The 20,015-nt window shown below is 46.0% G+C and overlaps 2 protein-coding genes across 4 annotated transcripts in view; one reads left to right on the forward strand and one right to left on the reverse strand.

The window, feature by feature from the left end:
- TUSC3 (tumor suppressor candidate 3) overlaps positions 1-12,129 on the reverse strand; it is a 204,089-nt gene extending 191,960 nt beyond the window's left edge. For 2 of the 3 annotated variants that reach the window (XR_008308887.1, XM_053257292.1), the window contains exon 1: positions 11,991-12,129. Coding sequence is in view for 1 of the 3 variants with exons in the window: in XM_053257292.1 (XP_053113267.1) it covers positions 11,991-12,098 (108 nt within the window). In the remaining 2 variants the exon portion in view is untranslated. The remainder of the gene's footprint in view (positions 1-11,990) is intronic. The other variant, XM_053257293.1, reaches the window with a different exon arrangement.
- An 876-nt stretch (positions 12,130-13,005) lies between these two features.
- Positions 13,006-19,576, forward strand: LOC128328295 (uncharacterized). The gene is made up of 2 exons (XM_053258132.1): positions 13,006-13,023; positions 18,971-19,576. Exons 1-2 carry the CDS (start codon positions 13,006-13,008, stop codon positions 19,574-19,576), a joined length of 624 nt encoding a protein of 207 aa, XP_053114107.1.
- Positions 19,577-20,015: the final 439 nt, after the last annotated feature.

Here is a 20,015-nt window from a genome sequence, read left to right on the forward strand (position 1 = left end):
ACAATTAGCATTAATATACTATATCAAGAATTCAAGTGCTTCACATACATTACCTGAGAATCTTTGTAACAACCCTACACAGACAGGTTTGTGTTGCTATCCTCATATTCACTGGAGATTTCTCTAAGGACTCCTAGTGAATTTACAACTGATGGAAGATTTGATCTAGGGATACCCTGTCTCACATTATTTGCCACTACACCACACCACACCACCTACCTGCAATGTTCTCCTTTACTACTTCTTTCATATTCAGTTGACCACCTGTCATGTTACCCCACTGAGCTCTTCATTGTTCTTAAATTGATTTCCCCTGTGATCCATCAGCAAAATTACCACCTCACTTTCTTCTCAGAGCCATCAGGAACATTTGCCAATGCAATGGGAGGTGTTGCAGATGCTATTTGCCTCAAGATGCAAGAACTTTTGTTTTAAAAAGGAACATTGGTCTTAACTGTGAAGGGTTCTTTTTCCCTGTAACTGGAGCTCATCAGTATGGGATCAGTCACTGGCCATGCTCAAGACAGGCCGGAAATCAACGAAGGTTAGTTCCTCCCACCAGAGGGCGCCATCCCCAGTTCAAGGACTAATGCGAAGAGTGAGTCTACAGGTTGAGACTTTGCTGGAGGAAACCAGATAACTTCAAGCAATACAATGTATGCCAACACAGAAAATATGGAAAGAACAGGAAAGGCTAGAGTGACATAAAAGGAAGGTAGGTAAACTAAAAAACTAGAACCCTGCAGCTGCCTCCACCCAAAAGCGGACCTAACCAATCCAACTATATACAGTGGTCCCTCTACTTACGAAATTAATCCGTTCCGAATGCACATTTGTAAGTCGAAAAATTCGTAAGTCGAAAAGCGGTTTCCCATAGGAATGCATTGGGAACGGATTAATGTGTTCCGGAGCCTAGAAAAAAGACCCAGACCCCCAGTAAGGCTTGCAAACTGCACAGGAACATTTCTTTTCAAGAATAAACAGGCAGTAAACAGGCAGGCAAGTCAAGGAAACCGCATGTAAAATTTGTAAGTCGAGGAAACCCCATCTAAAAATTTGTAAGTCGAGGAAACCCCATCTAAAAATTTGTAAGTCGAAAAAAACGCATCTAAAACCAGATCTAAAACTGCTGTTTGTAACTCGAAAAATACTTATGTCGAGTAGTTTGTAAGTCGAGGGACCACTGTACAAAAAGATCAGCGGACCGACTCCCAGATGAAAACATCCAGGAGGGTCTGATGAGCTCCAGTTACAGTGCAAAAGAACCCTTCACAGGTAAGACCAATGTTCCTTTTCCCCCTGTACTGGAGCTCATCAGTATGGGGCATGCCCAAGCAGTATACCGATACATGGGTGGGACAGGATGTTCAGACTACCTGTTGCATCATCCTACAGCCAAAGGTGGCCTGTGAAGAAGAAAAAGAGGGAATCTTGTAATGGCAGATAAATGGCGTGGTCAAACTCCAAGTATCTGCTCTGCAGATATCGGCCGGTGGTGCCTGAGTAGAAAAGGCCACGGACGTCGCCACTCTACCGGTGGAATGTGCTGTAATTTCCATAGGGGAGACCAAATTCTGCGACTCGTAGGCCAGTTTAATGCATGCCTTAATCCAGGCTGTCAACGAGGTCTTAGATGCCTTCTAGCTAAGAGTACAAGACTGGAATGAAACAAATAGGGAATCTGACGTTCTGATATCCTTAGTGCACTGAATGTAGAAATGTAAGGCACGGCACACATCTAGATTACGCCAGAGCTTTTCCTTGTGATGCATGGGGCTGGGGCAGAAGAAAGGTAATATAACTTCTTGGGAGTGATAGAATACCGTGTTAACCTTAGGTTAAAAGATCAGGTCCAACTTCAGCACAGCCACTTTGGGCTGAAAGAGACATAGTTCCTTGCAAACTGAGAGAGCCCCTAGTTCCGAAACCCTGTGGGCCGAGATAATGGACACCAGGAAGAGTCTTGTACAAAAGTATCCTCAGGGGAATAAGGGGCTCAAATGACAGAGACGTGAGGGTGTTCAAAACCTCATTCAAGTTCCAAGATGGAAAATGAGGGACCAGGGGTGGAGCCAAATTCGATGCCCCCCTGAGAAACCAAGAAATGTGTGGGTGTAGGGACTGGGTACCAAGGTACCAATGCCAGGGCAGAGGTGTCTCTTCAATGTAGAGGGCTTCAGTCGTAACTCCAGGCCGGACTGGAGGAAGGCCAGTACCTTGGGAATCCCTGCCAAAATGGGGTTGACAGGCTTCCTATGAGTCCATCTGCAGAGAGCCACCCAGGTAGTTTGGTAGATGCACTGAGTAGCCAGGCAGCGAGATGCTACGATGGTATCCAGAACCTGCTGAGAATATCCACTATGACCTAGTTTTTGGCACTCAACCTCCAGATGCAAAGTTGGAGCCACTTGGGGTCTGGATGGTGTATGGGCCCCTGCGACAGTAAGTCCAGGCAGAGAGGAAGATGCCATGGAGGCCGAACCAACAAGTTGATCAGATCCGTGAACCACGTGCATCGTGGCCAGTGAGGGGCGACCAGGATGATCTCTGCTTCTTCCAGCCATAACTTTCTGATGACCTTTGGAAGGATGGGTGTCAGCGGAAAGGTGTACAGTAGCCCTGGTGGCCATGGGGACATGAAAGCATCCGTGGCATCCACTTGCTGGGACAGCAATCTTGAGAAGAACCGTGGTACTGGGGCACTGAAGGGGGACGTGAAGAGGTCCATCAGAGGACAGCCCAGATGTTTGGAAATCTGGAGGAAGACCTGTGGATGCAGCCTCCATTCGGAAGGATCCACTGACTGGCGGCTTAGCCAATCTGCCTGCAGGTTGTCTGACCCGCTGAGATGTTCCGCAGATAGGGACAGGCGATGCTTTTCGGCCCAGCTGAACAGGTCAGATTCCTGCATCAGACCCTTGGAGCGGGTGCCCCCCTGGCGGTTTATGTGGGCTTTGGTGATGGTGTTGTCCGTGCGAATGAGCATCTGCCTGCCCCAGAGCAACATCTGAAAGTGCTAGTCTGGCTGCCCTCAGCTCTAGACAGTTGATGCTCCATGTCTTTTCCATCTCTGACCAGGGTCTCTGAGCCGGAAGGCCCTCACAGATCACTCCCCATCCTACAAGGCTGGCGTCCTTCGTAATTACGATCCTCTGTGGCTCTGTGAAGGGCAGGCCCCTCTCTAGAGCTGGAGAGAGCCACCAGAAGAAGGATGTCTTGACCTAACTTGAGAGGTGTATTGGTTGATGAGCCACTAACATGATGGCATCCTGGAATGGCAGGAGGAGCCATTGAAGGGGCCGGGAGTGCCACCTAGCCCAGGGAGTACACTCCATGTTTGATTTCCAACAGACTTACTTCTAAGTATGCATAGCATTGCAACCTTACCCTTAGGAGTGATATCCTCAAGTCTTTTGGGGGCCGGGGGACGGGGGAGAAGAGAAGCTACAATCCAACACAGAAATAAGTATTGGCATACTTGCAGCCGATATGCATTCCTATCATTTTGAACATGCTTAACTTAGATTGTGGCAATAGAGTATTTTCATGGGAAATCATCTGTATATAAGTTACATTTACATCTTAAAGTACAGAAAAAGTAAAAACTGGAGAAAACATAACAAATTCAATGAAACTAGTGCAAGAGCAGAGTTTTGCTGTTATGTGGTGGTTTTATTCTACATTATTATTCAAATGTTCTATTATAGGATCCATACATATTGATTCTGTCAGAATATTCCCACCTGCTGCAAGCAAGTTCACAAGGTAGGATTATGGATGCGATTCCACCAGCCTTTGGTGGACTCCACCAGCCTGGACTTTATTTTTTCTTAGCTTAGCCTCAATGATGGTCAATAGGCAACAGTTAAACCTGCACTGAGTTAAGAGGTTAAAGGTAGATGGAGTAGTGGCAGTGTTTCTTCTCTGCTCTGTGAATGGTGACTGTTCTGTGAATGGGCTACGCTGAATGTTTGCCATTTTGTTTTGGGGGTACATGTACTGCTTCTGGGGTGGGTGGGAATATTTCCCAAGATCCCCTCACAGTCAGAAAAATGTTCTTCATCATCGCCTGTTTGCTGCACTGTTTCCCCAATCTTTTGTTGCCTTGGTGCCATTTTGTGGAATTGAGTTCTTTCTGAGAATAATCACAGAGCAATTCCAGGCAACCAGGGACCACACAGTGAACATGACAATATAACAATACTAGATAATCAAGATTAGATTGTAATAATGCCAAGTGAGAGCAATGTTTTTTTGGTTAGCTTTGCCCTCACTAATGGGTGAATAATTACATCCCATCTCAATGGGACTCTCCCCAAAATTGTCAGAAGGTGAGGATGCTTTTTGGCCACCACTGAAAAAGAATTGCAAAAAGCATCCCTCCCTCTCAGCTCAGCCCTAGAAATCTTCAAATGGAATAGGTATGCAGTCTGGCATACAATCTCCCTTGCTGTCCTCGACCATAGAAGGCATCAAACATGAGGAAAGGTGAAAGAAAGTAACCCAGAAAAATGTTTCAAAATTTGTTTCGATACTGATCTGAAGAAGTGCAAGCAGGAGCTCAAGCGTGCAGCGGAGAATTGAAAAATCTAGTCTAGTATCATCACCCTACATTGTTTTGCGAGTCACAGCTCACAATGCTCTGTAGAGGAGCTTGACAAAGGGGTTTTCTTCCTCCCCTTTTAAAGCTCCACTACAAAGTGCAGCTTTCCTGTTCATACCTCTCTAAAGCTGGGTCAAGTTGTGTTTTAAACATTACATGGATTAGTTCAGTTCTGTCATTCTGTCTCTCCCACCCCCACACCTCCTAGTTTAAAAGATTTGTACAGGAGTCTTAAAAAATCTTTCACACATAGGGAAAGGAGCTCTTTGAACGAGGTTATGACATGTAAGTTCTAAAGTATTCCAAAATGTTCTGCAGGAAATCAGGTGACCTGCACAAAGGGAAACATGGTCTGGAGAACAAATGCAATTTTTTCATCCATCGATGATTCCAAAAGTAGAAGAGTTAAGATCTAAAATTAGGGGTTCTTCCTTTTCCTGGCTCTCTCCAGTGGAAGGGGATCATCACTTATTTTCTCTGCTGGTGCTACCTTAATCAAGAATCTCTGCAAGCATCTTCTGAACTTTGTCCAAAAATGCAAAAGAGGACACCTTAACCTTTTAGTGTTTACTGGCATTCATTTGGTCTCCTGCAACAGCATTCTGGCCAAGAGTCAAATGTAGCACAATTAAGATAAAATTGATTCAAAGGCTGATTCCAATGCTTTTCTGCAAATGCTGCATTTTGAGATAGATTATGTTTTCTAGTGTTTGGAGGTAACAAGACTGTTCTGTTTGTAACAAAGAAGTTTGCCCCCAGAGTTTTCACTTCTCATATGCAGGAAGGTCTATAGCACAGTCACTCTATAAGGCTGAAAAGGCAGGCATGGTGATTCATTTCATTGGACCAACTGCTCTCCATCAAACAGAGGCTTAAATTTTCACAAATGGAAAAGAACAGCAGTCAATTGAAGGAGAAAGGGTGATGGTGGAGAAAATTTTTACTTCCTTAGGCAATGTGTTGTGTTCCCAGATTTTTGATAGCTGGAGAACAAGTTTTTTGTGGAATAAAACCAGAGGCATGCTTCCCTCCACGTGCACGAGTGTGTGTGTATGTATCTTTGATTTAAAACCTCATTTTTTTCCATCACCAAAATAATCACCCACACAGCTGGTGCAATAACACTTTGCAAAGTACATACTTAAATAGAGGATTTTAATCAAATGTACAGAATGCATAGAATCCACAGATACCTCTGTTTCTTATAAAATCAAATTTTCCGGGGGGAGTGGGAAGAATCTGGAATCATGCATTCCAGAAGCCTACCACATATTTTCTCCCAGTACTTTCTGAGCAACAGCCAATCTTCAGGGATTCCCCACCAACTATTGTATGTGCTGCATCAGGGAACCCAGTACTTCCTTACCTTCTCCCCCAGGATGTTGCCATTGTAGGATAAATACTACTGATTTAACACTCTTGGTCCAAGGGACAAAAAATAATTGATACATCCAACAAGGTGGCTTATCCCCCACCCCCAGACATTTTTTTCCAATGTTTAGAAAATGTATATAGTTTGTGTGGGAATCACCATACTTATGCTTGACACAATAGGTTTATTTTTATTTATTCAATTTATATACTGCCCTTTCTAAAGTGGCTCAGGGTGGTTTACATTAAAATCAATCACACACACAAAATTTAAAAAACAATTTATACCAGATTAAAATTAAAACTAAATATCATTAAAAGCCAGGCTAAAAAGATGGGTCTTTAAGGCTCTCCTGAAGGCCTCAAAAGAAGATAATCCTCTTATATCCACAGACAGTGCATTCTACAACCCAGGGGCAACAACTGAGAAGGCCCAATCTCAGGTCGCCACAAGATGAACTGGTGGCATCCAAAGACAGACCCTTCCTGATGAAGTTAATGAGTGGTGGGGATCTTGAAGAGAAAGGTGCTCTCTCAGACAACCCAGGCCTAAGCCATTCAGGACTTTAATACAGCGCATTGCAGTAGCCCAAGCTGGAGGTTACCAGCTGGTATACCAATGTTTTCAAGTCATTGTCCTCAAGAAACTGGTGGAGTTGTCAAATCAATCACAGCTGGTAAGTGCTCCTGGACACAGCCTTAACCTGAGGCACCAGGGTGAGACCTGGGCCCAGTGTTCCCTGTAAGAGGGATTCCCAGATGTTAATGACTACAACTCCCAGCAATCCCAGCTGTAATGGCATTTGCCTGAGGATTCTTGGAGTTGTTGTCAACAACATCTGGGAATCCCTCTTACAGGGAACACTGCCTGGGTCCAAAGGCAGGGTGAGACCTGGGTCCTAGCTGTTCTTTCTGGGGGAGTATAACCTCACCCAGAACAGTTCTATCCTGTCTTGCAGATTACAACCTCAACAATGAGCACCCCCATCTTGCTTGGATTCAGCTTCAGTTTATTATCCCTCATCCAGCCAGTTACTGCCTGTAGGCAGGCATTTTAGAGGCTAATGCTATTTCCTTATATCAATGACAAGGAGAAAGATTTGGGTGTCATCAGCATATTGAAAACACCACCCAGCACCAAATTCCCTGATGACTTCACCCTGCAGTTTCATGTAGATGTTAAAAAGCATTGGTGACAGAATTAAACCCTGAGGGACTCCATATATAAGCTCCCATTTTGAGTACCTGTCACCAAACACTACCATCCGCAATCTCCTGTCCCCAAATCCCCAGGAAATCTAGAAGGATACCATGGTCTATCGTATCAAAAGCCACTGAGAGATCCAAGAGAACCAGCAGAGTCACACTCCCTCTCTCAATAGTGAAGATCATCTATCAGGCCCACCAAAGTCATCTCAACCCCATAGCCCGCTCTAAAGCCAGTTTGAAAAGGGTCTAGATCAGATCACAGATCTGGATCAGATCACTTGATTAAAGAGGTGCAACATTAGTTGGGAGTCCTGATTAAGGGACGCTTCACATATTAGAACACACGGCTTACAGAAATGTAACTTGTGCTGCTGATGAAAATGCAAAGCTGGAGCATGTAGATATAACCTAGAGAGACCAATGAGTTATTTCCAGGTGACATTGGGAGTCCACAGATCTTACCATTGGAAAGATTTGCACATTCCAGAAGTGAAATGTGAACTCTCACTTTGAAATCCACACTTTCTTGTAGAATACACATTGGTTCTTCAGTTGTAACTACTGCACCCACTATTCTAGTCTAGTTATTTCATCAGAACCTCTCCACATGAATTGGCTCAGCAAATTAAATCTCCAAAACAGATTACCCTTCCACCCAGTCAGAAATCCCCAGCACTTATTAAAATAGTTCAAGCAAAAAGGGAGATGACATCAGATACAAGTTTCCAACAGTCAGATTATTATTGCATCTTCCTCATAAGAAATGCTCATGTAAAAGGTTCAGATACAGAGGACTGCAGTCCTTGTTGCTCCTATGCTGGGTAAAAATACTCTTTCCTCTCCCATAATGTCCACCTTTCAATTCAAATAAGAGATTTAGACCATACAAACAGAAAACACACGCACGCACACACACAAAAGAAATCAAACCTAGTGGTTGAAAAAAGGTAAAAGGGGTTACATTATTGTGAATACACACAAAATGCAGTTTCAGGCAATTATTGTTCTCAGTACTAAGGCAGGTAAGATCAACACATTAAAAATAGAAGTTGGCATATCTGATCGCCAAGACCAGATGCAATTCACCCTATGATCTCTAAGGAACTGAATAAAGAATTGGCGCAGCCACCAGCAAAAACAGGACGAGTTCCAAAGTTCTTGAAGGCCAATTAAGTATCCATAGCTAATGAGTGAAGGGGAGAAGATTAAAGATTTTCAAGTGCATATCCAAGTCCAACAACAGTAAAGGTTTTGATCTCCCTACTCCAATACAAACACACAAGTTTGGAATTTGGTATCAATGCAATGAACCAAAAGGTTATGATCAAATTTAAAGTGGAGGTGGAGATTAGGAATCAAAAAATAATTGGGGCTAGTGATTCACACCTGGGTGGCTGACAATGGCATAAAAAGCAGGTTCTCGTCCAGCGTGTGGTGTAGTTTACACAACCTGGCTCCTACCTCTCTTATTCCCTGCTTCATTCCCTTCTCAGCTCAATTAGTTCTCACTGCATTTTCACTGCATTCTTTGTGCTCTCAAGCAAAGGCAAAGGTGGGCTAGCAGCAAAGGCAAAGATCTGGTGAGTGCCTTCTCCTTTTGCTTAGTACATCATAGCCAAGCTGGACTGCACCAACATCAGCTGCCAGAAAGGAACTAGGAGCTGGCCAATGGCAATATCTGACCATTTCCCCTTCCCTTCTCTTTTTCCTTTTGCATAGTGTCTCTTGAGACTGTAAATCTGCAGGCTATGTCACTTTTTAAACAATGCATAACACCAAGGAAAAAAGTTAGGCATAACAACATCAACTTCATCCTAAAAACTTTTTACTTTAAAAACCCTTTACTTTCAATGGAATTTCCTTCCAAGTGAGGATTGCAGCTGAAGTCTCCTCCCTATGGCAAGATGGGGAACATACAGAAGCCAAGGCAGCAATGATGGCCTGAAGACTCTTGGTAAAATCATTACAAATTCAGTTTTCATTTATAACAAAGTCACTGACACTCATTCTTAATCAGCAGAAAAGAAGATCAGCATCAAGTGCTTTCACATTTTTAATCTAATAGCTGCCAAGATCATCAATTGCAATATAGTCACAATTTTAAATTTACAATATTTTGTTTATATGTAAATCATGATTCCAGTATCTTGTGACAACAAGGGATGTAATAGACCTTTACTGATTGAGAGGCTCACAAACCGGAAAGCAACTAAAGGATGCACATCTAGTTTGCTATGCTAAGCAGTGTTCCCTCTAAGCCGTGCACAAATGCAGGCACTCACAAGTTTTTTGATGTCCGCTCTGTTAATTTTAGATCCCACTCAGGTTGAATCAGGATGGCCCCATTCTGAATGCAGGTGTGCGCACACTGCCTTGATATTGCTGTCCAGAGCAAAACTCTTTCCACACACAGATGAAAAAAATTAGAGAGAACACTGATGCTAAGTCTTAAGGATTTAAACTTATATGATGATACTGAGTACATGGGATAAGCCATTCCAGAATGCTTATAATGCTTTTATACTGCTGGTGGTTGAGCTGCCACACTAGGTCTCAGTCAAGGGCTACTTTCTATCTTAGCCAGCAGATAAAGTAAAGTGTGCCATCCAGGGGATTTCGACTTCTGGCACCCACAGAGCCCTCGCGCTCGCGCAGGGCATGCTGGAGCTTCCAAGGGCCGTGCAGCCCCCAATCCCCCCAGCAGCTCCGTAACGGAGCCAGCAGTCATGTGGGCGGCCGGTTCAGGCACCCGGAGGAGCAGACTGACTGCTCGCCTGCGGGGAGAGTGGGCTTAGCCTGCTCTCCCCACAAAACCCATCCAGGCTCTTCTCACCGATTGTGAGAAAAGCCTCAGTATGTAGTCTGACCCTCAAATAAACTAGCATCAGGCATAAACAATGAGATGGGGGGAAACAAAAGACAGCATGGCATTTTTCACGCAGGGCTTTTGCCTTGCATCTCCTCTGGAATGGAGGGTTTGCGTTCACGTATCGGCCAGATTTACCCTGAAGTCCCTGCACACTATCAAGAAGCACTTCATACACAATTCAGGTTTTTCATTGTGCATTAAGAGTGTAGCCCTGGATGGTTTAAAAAAATGCACTTTTTGCATTGTTGGCGGGGGGGGGGGTGCAACTTTGAATTTGCAGTAAAGCCTCACAGTAAACTTGTGGTAAGTTGCTGCTGTGTGAAAAATGCCCATGTAAAGAATAGTAAAGGTTCCATATTATAGAGATCTGCAATAGCAAGACTTGAATGCAATGGTAAATTAAGTATTAAAACGGAAGCACTTCATACACATTAATGGTAGTGCTTCCATTAATATCCATTTTGCAACAGTTAATTTTAATTAATAGAAATGTTTTAGGAGGCAGTGAGGAGGAGAAAAAGAGAGAAATGCAAGGATTCTGAGATAATAAATATCCAGCTCTACAAGCGATTCAGTTTCAGGTAAATTTGAGCATCACACAGATTTCAGTGGGGCACCAACCAGACAAACAGAACAAACATGAAATGAATAAGTGAGGAACTACACAGCTGTACTTAATTCCTTAGATAGATAGATAGTTGCTGCAAATTACACCTTTTGACCTGGAATAGTTGCTCAAATTGTGTGTACATTTGTGATTATTCTAAAAGGAGACATTCTTTACCAGTGTGGTTTAATGCTTTGGGTGTTGGTCTAGGACCGGGGAGACCCAAGTTCAAATCTCCATTCAAACTCCCAGTGAAACGCCCCAGTGAAACTCATTGGGTAACTCTGGCCCAGTAACTTCTCTCTCAGCCTAACCTCCCTCACAGGGTGGTTGTGAAGATAAACAAAACCATGAGAGCCAGCGTGGTGTAGTGGTTAGAGTGCTGGACTAGCACCGGGGAGACCCAAGTTCAAATCCCCATTCAGCCATAATAATAGCTGGGTGACTCTGGGCCAGTCACTTCTCTCGCAGCCTAGCCTACTTCACAGGGTTGTTGTGAAAGAGAAACTTAAGTATGTAGTACACCACTCTGGGCTCCTTGGAGGAAGAGCAGGATATAAATGTAATAATAATAATAATAATAATAATAATAATAATGTACTCCTTTGGGCTCCTTGGAGGCAGAATGGGATATAAATGTAGTATTACAATAAATAATAATATAATAATAATGCCCCATTACTGTATCTGCATTGTTCCTTCACATGTACTACAAATAAACCAGCTTACGATTATTATTTCTACCCTAAACTAGAATTTGGAGATGTAACACTGATTTTGCTTACATCTTCTAACAGGTTAAAAGATCTTCAGAATATATATCTATATATCTTCAGAATATGCTCCCTAGATTTCAAGCTGCCTGCTGTACAAAGCAGGACAACACCCCATTCCATCATTTACACATTCTAGGCAGAAGCCTTAAGATTCCTACCCCGCCCCCATACTCACTATAACTGTGCATTTTGAGGAGTGCATTTTGGGGAGTGTGTGTGCACTGGGACAGAAAAGGGGAGAAAGAAAAAGGGAAGATGAAATATAGGAAGAATGCAAATATATAAGCAGAACAAGTTTAAATGGGGGGGAAGTAACAATCATTTCAATTAATAAACATCAACAATAACAATGAGATGGGGATATATACAACAGCTCATTCACAACAACATAAAAACTAATGAGAGCCAAGAGAAAGGTGGCGATAATCGATGCAGAAACGAGATGCTACCACCTTGAAGGGAGGGGGTGGGGAAGTCCTAGATATTTTTCCCTTTGCACACGGGGGGAGGGGTCGGGGAGGCTGTATGGAGACATAGAGAAGCTAACGATTCTACCTCCTTCTTCTTTTGGCCTCCCCCGAGCTGGACACAAAGGAGGAGGAGGAGGAAAAGGAGGCAGCTTCCCGCAGGCAGGTGCAGCACTAGCCGCCGTGATGATGCCATGGCTCCCGGGCAGAGACGCGTCAGTCCCCTTCTGAGTACCTGAAAGCGCCGCGTTATCCACGCTACCCCCTTCCGCACTGATTGGGCTCAGGTCGTAGCCAATCCAAAAGCAGTCTCCTGCGCAATGCGTTCTGGGAAATGTAGTCTGTTCTTTATATTCAGGCTAATATATTGTCTTTCTTTCTGTTAAGATCCTATATTTCAAATAGCATCGTCAGTGGAAATCTGGTGCAACCCTAAGCAGAGGAGATCCCCTCTCATTTTACTGCCCAACCTAACTGTAAACCAACCTGAGATGTTATATAGGGCGGTATATAAATACGTTAAATAAATAAATAAATATGCATATGTCTTTTCTCTCCCTCGCTCCGCCCAAAATGTAAAGTGTTGCTCAAGTTTTCCCTCTGTATTTGCCCCTGTTGCAGCCTCATCCTAGGACTGTTTACGAAGAAATAAGTTCTATGCTAAATATTTATTTATTTATTTAACATAATTTTTATACCACCCAAAACTTACATCTCTGGGCAGTTTACAACAAAGTAAAAAAACAAAAAGTAAAAGATTAGTTAAAATAAAAAACAAAAAAAGTTACAACAATTTTAAAATTTTTAAATCTATATTATTAATTCTCCAAGACTGGATGGGGTAGAAAGGAGGCGATTGGCTGACAAAGTTTGCAAGCAGAAGCATCTGATTGGGCAGTGGGGATTCCATATGCAGATAGGGAGAAGGAACCTGTGAGAACAGAAGCACCATCGTGATTGGGCAGTGGGGATTCCATATGCAGATAAAGAGGAGGAGCCTGTGGCACTGTGGTGATTGGGCACTGGGGATTCCCTATGCAGATAAGGAGGAGGAGCCTGTGGTGGTTAAGGTCAGTTGGAATGCAACTGTTACTGGTTGGAAGATGTTCTTGAGTGTACAGGTGAGGAATCTACATACCCTGTTTCCTCGAAACCTGTTTCCCCGAAGACCTACCCCGAAAGTAAGACCTAGCAGTAATTTCTGATGTACCGCTAATTGCCCTAGTGCATTTTTGGGGGCTAAAATTAATATAAGACACTGTCTTATTTTTGAGGAAACACGGTATATATAAAAGGATAGCAGGCAGGGGTCTGCAAAAAGACAAGTTGGGACAGAGGGAGGAGGCCCCTCTGGAGAAGGAGGCATCCCTTGTGTAAATTAAGTAACAGGCAAGGGAGGGAGAGAAAAAACATGAAGGGAGGGGGAAGAAAGAGTGGGGAAGAGCGAGTGGAGGAGAGAGAAAAAGGAAAAGAAGGGAGGGGGAAGAGAGACAGAAGGAAGGGCAAGGGATGGGCCTGAGCCTGTCAGCAGCCTGAGGGGCAGGGGTATAACTATAATAAGGCAAGGGCAGATAGTTGTCTGAGGGCCCATTGCCTTGGGGGACCCCCAGAGGCAAGTCACATGGCTGACTCCCCCAGCCACACACCCGCCCAGGCTTCTTTCAATTGTATTCATCCACCCAAATTGATGTAAGTGTTAAGACCTGGAGCTACCAGAACAGCAGGTCTTTCTCTAGTACCATTAAATGACTTGCATCGTCCACAATTTACAAAACCTTTTAAAAAATAATTTATGATTATGTTCTATTGTGGCACATAGGGGTGTGTGTGTGTGTATACATACATTTTTTTACTATGCTTTTTGTTTCCACTATTCAGCCTCATTTAAGATTTCTTTACTTCATGAGCTGAGCTTCAGTGAGCGGGGGAGGGGGGCATTTTAAAATTTTGTCTCTGGGCCCACTCCAACCTTGTTACACCCCTGCTGCGGGGAATGAGCGGCCATGGCAGCACAGTCAACCACTGCTGCTGTTTGGGGCTACCGAGGTTGTTATGGAGGGCTGTAACATATCCTGCACTGGCAGGGGGTGCGGTGTGTGTGGGGGGTGGGAGGACAAGGCCTCTAGGTCTGAGCTCCAAAATTACCTAGGTGCACCTCTGGGATGGGGCAATGGGAGGCAATGAGCAAGCCCCATTGATTTCAGTTACTGGGAGCCGAATGAGAACAGAAAGGGGAAAGCATATACACTTTTTTCCCAATGTAAGAAAGGTGTGTATGTGAAACACTGATGCATTTCCCCCCTGTACTCCATCAAGACTTGTTCTACCTAATCTTCATGACTTATATGCCCTTCCATCTATCTACCCATCAATCTGCCCACGTGGGGAAGAGGACATAGCTCAAAAGAATGAACTTTTTGGGGGGCGTAGGGTTATTTATTATCAGACTGCCCTTGTATGTAGTCCAGAAACCACAGTTGGTCCAGAGTGCAGCAGCAAGATTGGTCTCTGGGTCATCTTGGAGAGACCATATTACTCTCCTGTCGAAGGAGCTACACTGGCTGTTGATATGTTTCCAGGCAAAATACAAGGTGTTGGTTATAACCTATAAAGCCCTAAATAGCTTGGGCCCTGGATATTTAAGAGAACCCCACCACCCATTGAGATCATCAGGAGCGGTCTGTCTGCAGTTGCCTCCAGCTCATCTGGCAGGCTACTCAGGGACGGGCCTTCTCCGTTGCTGCCCCAAGGCTTTGGAATGCTCTCCCTACTGAAATAAGAGCCTCCCCATCTCTGACAGCTTTTAAAAAGTTTTTAAAGATGCATCTGTGCACCCAGGCTTTTAATTAAATATTGTTTTAATGGTTATAATGCTGTTTTAAAATATTACTAGCTGACCCCTCACAGAGCAAATGTGCAGTTGTGCACTGAGCCTGTGGCATCCCCCCACCGCGCGCTCGCCCGCCTTCTCCCCCCACCGCGCGCTCGCCCGCCTTCTCCCCCGCAGCTCTCTCCATTGGGTAGGCCTGGGCCAGGCCATCCCGCCACCACCTCCCACCTCCTCCTCCTCCCCACAGCTGGTAGGGCTTTGCCCACCATCTTCCCACCTGCTTGCCACCGCCATTATTTCTCCCCGCCACCACCTCCTCTTCCTGGCCAGCGGGGCTTTGCCTGCCATCCACCCACCTCTTCTGGCCGGAGGGGCTTTGCCTGCCAGTCCTCCACCTCTGCATCCTGACCACCGCCATTATTTCTCTCCGCTTCAATGCTGGAACTCTTGCATGCTCTAGAGCATCTGCGCATTACTACTTGATTGCTCCCCTCATCTCAGAGATCTCCCCACCCTCCCCTGAGCTGCACTCTTGCTCCTCCTCCATCCCGTTGCTTCCATCCTCCTCACCCTTCTTGGTCGTGGCTGCAGCATTGCTGCCACCTATTGGCCAAGCTGCAGCCCCCTTTCACCAGAGACCTCCCCACTCTCATCTGAATCCCACTCCTGCTCTTCCCCCATGAGCAGCAGCAGTGGTTGACTGGGCTGTTCCTCACTGCTGCCACCACAGCCGCTAATTCCTCTCAGGCTGCTGACCGGTCCGGGCCCATCCCTTGCCTGCCTCCCTCCCTCTGACAATGACCTTGTTACGGTCCAGGCCTGGTTTATATACTAAATATGCTTATTAGCTAGCATACCAAATTAGGCCTGGCTCATAGTGTCACCAAGTGACCAAGTTCTTTTATATGGTGACCATGTAGGATCTGGGCGCATGGAAGAAAGGAGATCAAACCAATCCTCAAAGATTCAGTGGGCTTTATTGAGTATAAAAGAGTAACACATAGTCTAGCAGAAAGCAGAACACTCTATCAATATATTACTAACAGCATTTAAACAGAACATCCTAGCCAGCACCAATATTCAATGTGTTCCTAACTAGCATATGTGTGTGCATTAAATCTTCCTAGAGCCTAATACAATTCAGATATAGATGGGAAAAGTGGGGGGGGGGGAGTAAGGAAAGCTGAGGGCTGGCATGGTTCAGGAATTAGTAGAGGAAAAGAGTGGGGGGAAGGAAAAGGAGGGGAAAAGATGGAGGGGCCCAAGGCTTGTAAGGAGCAGCATATTACCAGGACCAGAGATTTGAGAATGCTGGATCTTTCAGCTGAAGGAGTGAGGCCTCTTGGCTGGAGACAGGAGCGTTTGCAGTTGCTCAGATCACGGCTGAGAGCCAGAGCACCATGGCTGGGGAAGTCTTGACTTCTCACTGCGCAGTAGAAGTCACAGACAGCTCCGGTCCATGGACAGAGTTCCTGCTTGTTCCCTTAGAGTTCCCAAGAGTTCCTGCTTGTTCCCTTTGCTTAGCAGCAAACTCTGGGATCCTTGTGAGCAGCTCTTACTGTAGGCAAAAGATTGCCCATAGGCACAAGACTGCTTATAGGAGACAGTTCCTGTCCATGGACAGAGTTCCTGCTTCTAATTTTGTACCCTGGACGTAATAGGCTAACAGTCCCCCTTATAGATAGATAGATAGATGTGTGTGTACGCACATGCATGTGTGCAGGATTACATGCAGGAGATCTGGCTAATTTATGCTTTGGAGCCCCACGTGGATATGTACAATTGGACATTATGAAAGCAGTATAGCAGAATACTATACTACTAAAGCAGAAAGTAGAATAAACAAAGTGTGGTCACAGGCACAATACCAGAGGCACCATTAATACTACAGTCCCCAAGTTTTTGTGAAAACAGTGGCATTCACCATCATTGTTTCTGCCAATATATAGATAGGAGTGCAAACACAGATTCAATCCCTGCCACTTAAATTAGCTCACACCACAATAATCTTAGGGAAAGGTTAGAACTTTTCAGAAGAAACACTGAATAAGATACTTCCCACTGACTTACAGATTCCACATTTTGCATGGGCAGTTCTACCATTTAAATTAGCTGAATGCACTACTTTTTACACCAGAAAATGCTCAGGGGAAGGTGGAAACTTTTTTCTTGTATATTTTGAAGGAATACTTCCCACTGACCCTCAGAAACCAAATTGTGACGTGAACCCTTTAGTGTGGAACATTGGCAGAGCAGCTGGCCTTTACAGGAATTTAGTAATTGTTTCCACTTCCAACTGCCCTGTCAGCTCTCAAGCCTTGGGGAGCAGTTCCAACCACCCACACAATCTGGCCATGCACCTCTGCAATGCCAGTTCAGTTCAGAATAAGACTGAAATCATCCATGACTTGATCATGGATGAGGGAGCTGACCTGGCTTGTATAACGGAGACGTGGATGGGGAGGCTAGTGGCCCAGTTTGGGCCCAGCTTCTCCCACCAGGCTACTCTGTTGTGAAGCAGGCTAGGGGAAGTGGGCAGGGGGGTGGAGTGGCTGTGGTCCATAAGAATACCATTTCCCTTACCAGTGCCCCTGTGCAACAGTTGACTTTTACTCAGCGTGTGTTTTTGAAGCTGGGATCTAGAGTTAGATAGGGGATTCTGTTGGGGACTCCGCTGCCCAACTGACCCCCTAGCTGAGCTGACGGAGTTGGTCTCAGAGTTAGTGTTGGAGTCACCCAGACTTTTAGTGCTGGAGGACTTCAATATCCACGGGGCTGACTTGTCTGGTGTGACTCAAGAGTTCACAGCGGCCATGACAACTATGGGCCTATCCCAATTAGTTCAAGGACCAATTCATGTTGCTGGTCACACACTCAATTTGGTATTTTGTTCGGATCAGGGGGGTGTTCTGTGGGTGGGGGATCTGGTGGTTTCCCCATTGTCATGGACAGACCACCACCTGGTTAGATTTGGTTTCATGGCCAGGACCCAGCCCTGCAGGGGTGGAGGACATATTAAAATGGTTCATCCAAGAAGGCTGCTGGACCCAGTAGGATTCCAAAAGGCCTTGGAGGGATTCATTGTTGGTGCTGCCAATGATTCTGTCGATGTCCTGGTGGCAAACTGGAATAGGGAACTCACAGGGCAGTAAACACAATCACGCCTAAGATCCCTTCTGACCTGCTTTAAAAGTGGTCCCTTGATATACAAAGAAGTTGTGGGGTCTGAAGCAGAGTGCAAGTGGAGGAGAACTTGGCTCAAAATTGACAGGACACAGCATAGAGCCCATTTGAAGGTTTATGTGGAAGCGGTGCATGCGGCAAAAAAACAATTCAGAAAAATTGTCTGCACGCATTGCTTCTGCAGGTTTGCATTCAGTAGAGCTGTCCTGGGTTGTGAGGAGTTCGATTCAGGCTCCTTCCATTTCAAACCAGTCCTCGGATACTTTGTTCTGCTGCAATGATTTTAATGGGTGCTTCACAGACAAAATCTCTTGTATTCAGGCTGACTTGGACTCCACTGTTTTTGCAGAGTCTATTAAGGAGGTGTCCAGCAATTCCTCTTGTAGTGTTAGATTGGATCAGTTTCAATCTTTGATGCCTGAGGACGTGGATAAGCTGCTTGGGGTGGGGTGGCCTGCCACTTGTTCTCTGGATCATGGCCTGACTTAGCTGCTTATATCTAGCAGGGAGATTGTTGGAGATGCCTAGTTTATATCATTAACTCATCGTTGAGGGAGGGTAGAATGCCTCCTTGTTTGAAGGAGGCAATGATTTTTTTTAAAAAAAATAATTTTTATTCAGTTTTTCAACAAAAAGGAAAGCACAAAGGAGGCAATGATTAGACCACTTCTTAAGAAGCCTTTCCTAGATCCCTCAGTGATGGTTAGTTATAGGCCAGTCTTCAATCTCCCATGATTGGACAAGGTGATTGGGAGAGTGGTGGCTAAGCAGCTCCAGGCAGTTTGGGAGAAAACCAATTATGTAGACCCATTTCAAACTGGCTTTAGAGCATGCTGTAGGGTTGAGTCTGCCTTGGTCAGCCTGATGGATTATCTTTACCAGGGAATCAACAGAGGGAGCGTGATTCTGTTGGTTCTTTTGGAGCTCCATTCTGTCACCAATGCTTTTTAACATCTACATGAAACCACTGGGTAAGGTCATCAGGAGATTTGGTGCAGGGTATTATCAGAATGCAGATGACACCCAAATATTTTTCTCCTTATCATCATCATCAGGAAATGGCATTCGTTCCCTGCCTATGGACAGTAATGGGCTGGATGAGGGATAACAAATTGAAGCTGAATCCAAGCAAGACGGAGGTGCTCATTGTGGAGGATCGGAATTTGAGGGATGAGTTAGATCTTCCTGTGCTGGATGGGGTTACATTCCCCCAGAAGGAACAGGTACACAGCTTGGGAATGCTCTTAAATCCAGGCCTCACCCTGGTATCTCAGGTGGAGGCTATGGTCAGGAGTGCTCTTCGCGGTGGAACTCTCCGCCTGGCTTCCCACAGCGACGGCGGCACTCTCGGCCCGGCCACCCAGCCGCCCATGGCGCCGGCGGCACTCTTGGGCCCGGCCGCCCGCCCGCGGTGCCAGCAGCACTCTTCGCGGCGGAACTCTCCGCCCGGCTGCCCACAGCGACGGCGGCACTCTCGGCCCAACCACCCAGCCGCCCGCGGTGCCGGCGGCACTCTCGGGCCCGGCCGCCCACCCGCCCACGGCGGCGGCACTCTTCTTGCACCCGTGAAGGCAACGGGCCTAATGACAATGTGGGAGGGAACCGGGCAGCGGGACTTTCCTGTTCACCGCACGGGAGGAGGAGCGGCGGCGGCCTGGTAAGTAGAACTCTCAAAATAGAGAGGGAGGGGGAAGAGCAAGAGGGAGTGGGGCAGGGGGGAGTGGGAAGGGCAAGAGGGAGTGGGGCAGTGGGGAGGGGCAAGAGGGAGTGGGGCAGGGGGGAGGGAGGGCAGGAGGGAGAGGGGCAGGGGGTAGGGGGGAGGGCAAGAGGGAGAAGGGGAGGGGGGAGGGCAAGAGGGAGTGGGGCAGCGGGGAGGGCAAGAGGGAGTAGGGCAGCAGGGAGGGGCAAGAGGGAGTGTGGCAGGGGGAGGGGGAGGGCAGGAGGGAGTCGGGCAGAGGAGGGGCAAGAGGGAGTGGGGCAGGGGGAGGGGAGGGCAGGGGAGGGGGAGGGCAAGAGGGAGTGGGGCAGTGGGGAGGGGGAAGGGCAAGAGGGAGTGGGGGAAGGGCAGGCGGGAGGGGGGAGGGGAAAGGGCAAGAGGGG

The sequence above is a fragment of the Hemicordylus capensis genome, chromosome 5, assembly GCF_027244095.1.
Source record: "Hemicordylus capensis ecotype Gifberg chromosome 5, rHemCap1.1.pri, whole genome shotgun sequence".
Lineage (NCBI taxonomy): Eukaryota > Metazoa > Chordata > Lepidosauria > Squamata > Cordylidae > Hemicordylus > Hemicordylus capensis.